At 59.4% G+C, this 5,423-nt stretch overlaps 1 protein-coding gene across 1 annotated transcript in view; it reads right to left on the bottom strand.

The window, feature by feature from the left end:
* Positions 1-5,423, bottom strand: part of VOLCADRAFT_120001 (uncharacterized protein) — a gene marked incomplete at both ends in the record, with an annotated part of 23,701 nt that overhangs the window by 5,807 nt on the left and 12,471 nt on the right. The window contains 2 exons of the mRNA XM_002958547.1: positions 432-698; positions 4,766-5,189. Coding sequence (XP_002958593.1) covers positions 432-698; positions 4,766-5,189 — 691 coding nt within the window. The remainder of the gene's footprint in view (positions 1-431; positions 699-4,765; positions 5,190-5,423) is intronic.

Genomic DNA, 5,423 nt, shown 5'->3' with positions numbered 1-5,423 from the left:
CAAATACACACACAGATCAAGGGACACGCGGGCTGAGGGAGGAGGGCGGGGATGACGGATGATAGTGATGCAGACGTAAATAAAATTGCCACCTTCCAGCGCCCCAGCTGGCCGGGAGAGGCCAGGACTGGAAGGTGAGGCCAGCAAGGTGCGGGTTGGCGCCACGCGCGGTGACCCCCCCTCCTCCTAGGACTGTGAGGGCTGTGAGGCTGTGATAAATCACGCCGGCGGCGGGGAATGGAGGGCCTCCAGTGAGGTTCATGGTCGATAGAAATGCCTGGCCTCAATACTGCCAACAACAAGGAGCAAGAGGGGGAGTTAGAGGACACCCGACTCGCCTAAACCCTTTCCTCTCACACCATTGTACAAACATGCATACATGCATACAGACAGACAGACATACAAACACACTGGCGTATACACACACTCACTGGAGTTGGCGCCCCGGACGGAGCGTATCGACACATCACCCCCCCCGCCACCCCCCCCGCCACCACACGCTTGCAGGAGGTCGGCAACGAAGCGCGTCTTGCCCAGGTTGCTGGCGCCGATGACCAGGATGTTGAAGGGGATGTGTAGCGGGGGGGTGGGGGAGGTGGAGGGCAGAGGAGCGCTTCGGGTATGGCACAGCGAGGCCTTGGAAGTACCCGTGGCGGGGGCCCCAGCCGCGGTCCCCTTCCTGATGGTGCCTCCCGGGCCTGCACTACGTAGGACGCGGAGGAGGAGGGGAGGCAGGCAGAGGCAGCCCGTCGTGGAGGCTGCTTCTTCTTCTTCCTGGGGCAGGTTCTCGGCCGGTAGCACTGCCATGCTTCTGGCTGCGGGCACGTAAGAGAGGAAGGATAATGAAGAACGGTTTGCTAATAGACATGGCTGATAATTCTATGTTATCTAGGAATGGCTAAAGGGCGTTGGTAGCGTGAAGCGCGCAGACAGACAATTGCATTTGCAACATCCGGGAGGGAAGCCCTACACCGGGCCCGCGCGATGTGTGTGTGTGTGTGTGTGTGCTTGATGAGCCGAGGGTATCCGTCTTACGCTGCAAATCATCTGCGAGGCTTGACGCGGCCGACGCGTCGCTAGATGCACGGCCGCTAACTGATAATGCCGCTTCGCAATGGTCGCCAGAATCACTGCCGACTTGTTGATCCGTTGGAAGTTGCGGCTTTGCACCCTGAAAGACAAAGTGGAAAGGGGCATCCATAGCTCAGGTTTTTGCAGCTCCATGCAGCTTCTGAATTGTCGAAATTCACTGGCAACATAAGCAGTCTCACAAATTGGGGCATTGTAGGCATCTCCAGCTAGTTACAAAACATATATCCTTGGCCAACTAAGAAGGTTCCAGCCTGACTTGGAGTGTCTGCCCGGAACGTCACGTGGAAGCCGTCTTGGCAAAGCCGGGAGGGATGCAGAGACGGCAAACAACTCGAGAGCCAAAGAACATAAAAGGTGGGAAGCCCGTAACTCTTGGCTAGCGGCCACCACCAAGACCCTAACCTCAGACTGGTGTTCAGTGCGTCGACAGGTCTACAACAATTGCTCGTTTGATGGATTCCGATTGTATGGAAAGCCACCACACTATTTTACTACATCACATCCACTCGCGTGCTGATATGTTGGTCGATCAGGTACAATAGGGGTGTCCTAGTGGCGACAGTTGCAAATCCGGTTGGAAAAGTGCGTCGCCAGGTCGCCCAATATAGAGCTCCTGTGATTCCTGTATACTTCATGTCTCGGTCCATATTCTTTTGCAAGGTAAGAGCCTCTACTAATGGACATTTGTGAGCAAGCAGAGGACGTCGGTGCGGCCGTTCAGGGGATAGGTGAGCGGGTGTTTACATACGTCAGATGAGCAGGGCTCCAATATACTGTATAATGGGATGGATACGTGATGGGCCGTGAAGAAAGTCCGCCAAGTACACAATCCGGAACGGTAATCCACAGTGCGAGTCCTGTTCCGGTTTTTACGGACACATCCGCACTTGTGTGCATACAAGTGCGGAACTTGTAACTTGTAACTTGTTCACTGTAGTCACAATACACTACTCCGACGATTATATTGACATATCCACCGGCCCGATGCAATCCACAAATCAACTTTGCAAATGTTACATAAGCCCCGCGGCCCACCAACAGAACCCGAGGAGAAGGCGACCACGTACCGCGCCAAGCCAGGGCCCCTGATACCCTGATACCCTGATGCCAAACCGTCCAATGGCCGGAGCGGTCGTTTGTCCTCCGCCACCACCCCATACTACCCCTATTGGTACCCCACACGACAGCATGCGTACTTCGGGAGTGCTAGTTGCAACAAAGTACGACAGCATCATATTTCAAATGGCACAGTGTTTCAAAATTCAAATGACAAGAAGTACAAATCGCCATGCAGCCAAACCAACGACACCGGACCACATGGCGGAGCTGCTCACAGTCGTGGACTTGTTCTGTGATACCTTTGGGCTGCTGCCCAACGTGTGGAAATGTTCGTGCCTGCCACCAGCAGTTGTACGACACACCTAGGGCAGCTTTGTTCGCACTGAGTACGATTTTGGATCAGCTAAAGTTGTTCGGCCCAGATGTGAGGATGATGTGTTTCGATACCCAGGTACGAGCAATACTGTTGTACGGCTGTCAAGCGTGGGGAGCGTTTATGCAATTATAGCTGAAGTCTTGGACAGGCTCAGGAGGCGGAGTAAGCTTGCGGAGGCGCCCTTCGCGAGGCATGTCTGAAGAATCATGAGCGGTGCAGCTCCAGATATCTTTCATGCGACAAATTGTAGGAGCTGCCAGACCAACACACCGCCTCCTGTTTGCCGAACTGTCACAGCTACCCCTACACTACCACGTTTTCAAACAGATTGTGAGGTTTTGGAACCGTGTCCGTTTACAGCGTGGGTCTGTGGCACACCAAGTTTTGCGACAGGAGGTCGCAGAGTCCCTCTCCAACCCATAAGAGGCCGGATGGGGGGGACTACTCCTCCGTTTTCTAAGTTTTCTTGGGGGCACGTCGTCGTAAGGAAAGAGGCCCCGCAAGGGCTACGTGCTCATAGGCGACCTGGCAGCCCTTAAGCCCTCGGCTCGTATCGGGCGGTTTGCAGGTGTGTAGGGGGTACACACCCCCACGGCCATGGCGCAACACAGTGCCCCCCGCACTGCCCCCCCCCGGAACCCCCCCCCACCGTACAACGGCAGCAGCAGCAGCTGCAGCTGCCCCCGCTGCCGCAACCCAACGTAGTTCAACCTCGCAGCTCTCTACAGCTCTCACGCTCTCTCTCTCTCTCAGGATCACGCACACACTCACATACACACACTCTCACATACATACATACACATAGAAGGCAGCTAGGCAGCAACAGTGCTAGATACTGATCCAACCCCCGGGGGGCCGGGCCGGGGCGGGGAAAGGGGGCCGGGGACACCGCACCGCACCGGGAAAAGCGAACTCGAACAGGAGGAGCTTTATGTTAGTACGAACAGGAGCAGGAGCAGCAGGAACGAAGCTCGCAAAAGGATGAAGAAAATTTTCCCCTCTGGAACACTTTCTCTCTCTCGTGCTTCTTAGACTCTATATACACACAACAATATACGAGCTGCTCACTCAATCATGTACTGCTGTCCGGGTGTCATCCCTCCTGCCGTACATGAATGCAGTACGTAACGGTCACAGATATGTCAGCACCAGGGGCTGACCGCTGCACAGCAAAGCCAGGGTTAGACTGTCGTACAGAAAATGCTGTACATAGGAGTATCCGTATCACATAAACATAAGCCCTTTTTTTGCTGCCCGCCGGTCGCGACGTGCGGGTGTGTCTATCTGTGTATGTCGTGTATGTCGCTCTGTCGAAGTCACCTCTCCTACTCCCGCGGAGTAAGCACACACACACCCGGGGAGTCCTCATCCCCCCTCCACAGCCGCCAACTGAGCAAGTAAATGAACTGATGAACGGCTTCCGCTGTGGCAGGAAGCAAAAATGGCTACTCCTTGATCGCACACACACATGGCTGTCCTCAACCGAACTCCTACCCCTACCCCCCGTCCTACCCCTACCCCCCGTCCTACCCCTACCCCTACCCCCCGTCCTAGCCTACCCCTACCCCTGGCCCACAAGCCGGCGGGGTGTGCACCACCTCCCCCCTCAGCCCCCGCACCCCCCCACACCCGGTAGGGCCGGAGGGGGGGACCTGGGGGGACCTCAAACACGGGTGGTGAGTGCCAGAGCCGCCTCGCCCTCACCCTCACCCAAGGGCGACGCCTCCTCTGTTGCCGCCACCTCCGTCACCACGTCACCCTCAGCCCCACCCAGGGGGGGAGGTGGAGGCCGTCCACTCGGCCCGCTCCCCCCCCCTGACCCGCCTCCACCGCGCCCCCCAGCTGGCCCCCGGGACCGCCGCCGCCGCTGCCACCACCACCACCCACCTCCACTATCAGCTACAGCAGCCGTCTGACCGGCCTGCACAGCTGCCGCTGCTGCCGCTGCTGCTGCTGCTGCTGCTTCAGGTGGCTGCTGCTGCTGCTGCTCATGATGATGATGGTGATTTCGCCCCCCGAGCTGCTGCCCCCCACCCCCACCCCCACCCCCCGTGTCCTCCAGTCGGCTGGAACTCCTCCTCGGCAAACCCCCACCCGCGGCCCCCGGTTGTACGACATCTCCCGCATGATGGCCTGCACCGGACACACCACCCACGGCCGCGGCAGTAGCGGCCGCAGCCGCGATAGCTGTAGCAGCAACAGCACTGCCACTGATTGCAGCAGCTCCGGAAGCTGTACCTGACGTGGCCCTGGTTTCGGAACCGCCGCCGCCGCCGCCGCCGTCGGCAACCGCAACCGCAACAGCACCGCCGCCGCCATTGGGCGCGTTGACGATGCGGACGACAGCCGCCGCCGTCGCAGCCAATCCCCTGCCTTCCCCCTTCTCCTCCTCCTGAGCCGCCTCCTCGTCCTCGTGCGGGGGCTGACCCGGACCCAGCATGAGTGACGGCATTGAGCCCCGCAGCTGTAGCTGTAGCTGCATTTGCTCGTCCCGCAGCAGCAGTAGCTCCGTGACGTCCCGGGGCCCCGCGGTGGGGGCGGGGGTGGGGGGGGTGGGGGGGGTGACATGCAGCCGGGTAGCAGTGGGGGCGGGGGAGGGGGACTGGGACTGCTTGTTGGCTTGTCGGGACATGTGGAAGGGTAGCGGCGGTGGGAGCAGCAGCTGGGAGACGGGGGGGAAGAGGGGGGTTCCCGCCTTCAGGTCTGCAGCGGTATGCATCTCCTCCCCCTCCACAAGGGGGGCCAGGGGCAGCCCGTGCGGACCTCCCCCTCCCCCTCCCCCTGCACCCCCGGGGGGAGCCCCCCCCGACACGGCCAGTACGGACTCGCGGGGTTCCCACAACAGGCTGTCCTTGTCCAGCAAGGGGGCGGGCAGTATGCGGAAGGTGCTGGGCCC

Source organism: Volvox carteri (assembly GCF_000143455.1).
Source record: "Volvox carteri f. nagariensis unplaced genomic scaffold VOLCAscaffold_98, whole genome shotgun sequence".
NCBI classification, from domain to species: Eukaryota; Viridiplantae; Chlorophyta; class Chlorophyceae; order Chlamydomonadales; family Volvocaceae; genus Volvox; species Volvox carteri.
The sequence above is the reverse complement of the archived record's forward strand: the minus strand, read 5'-3'. Positions and strand labels throughout refer to the sequence as shown.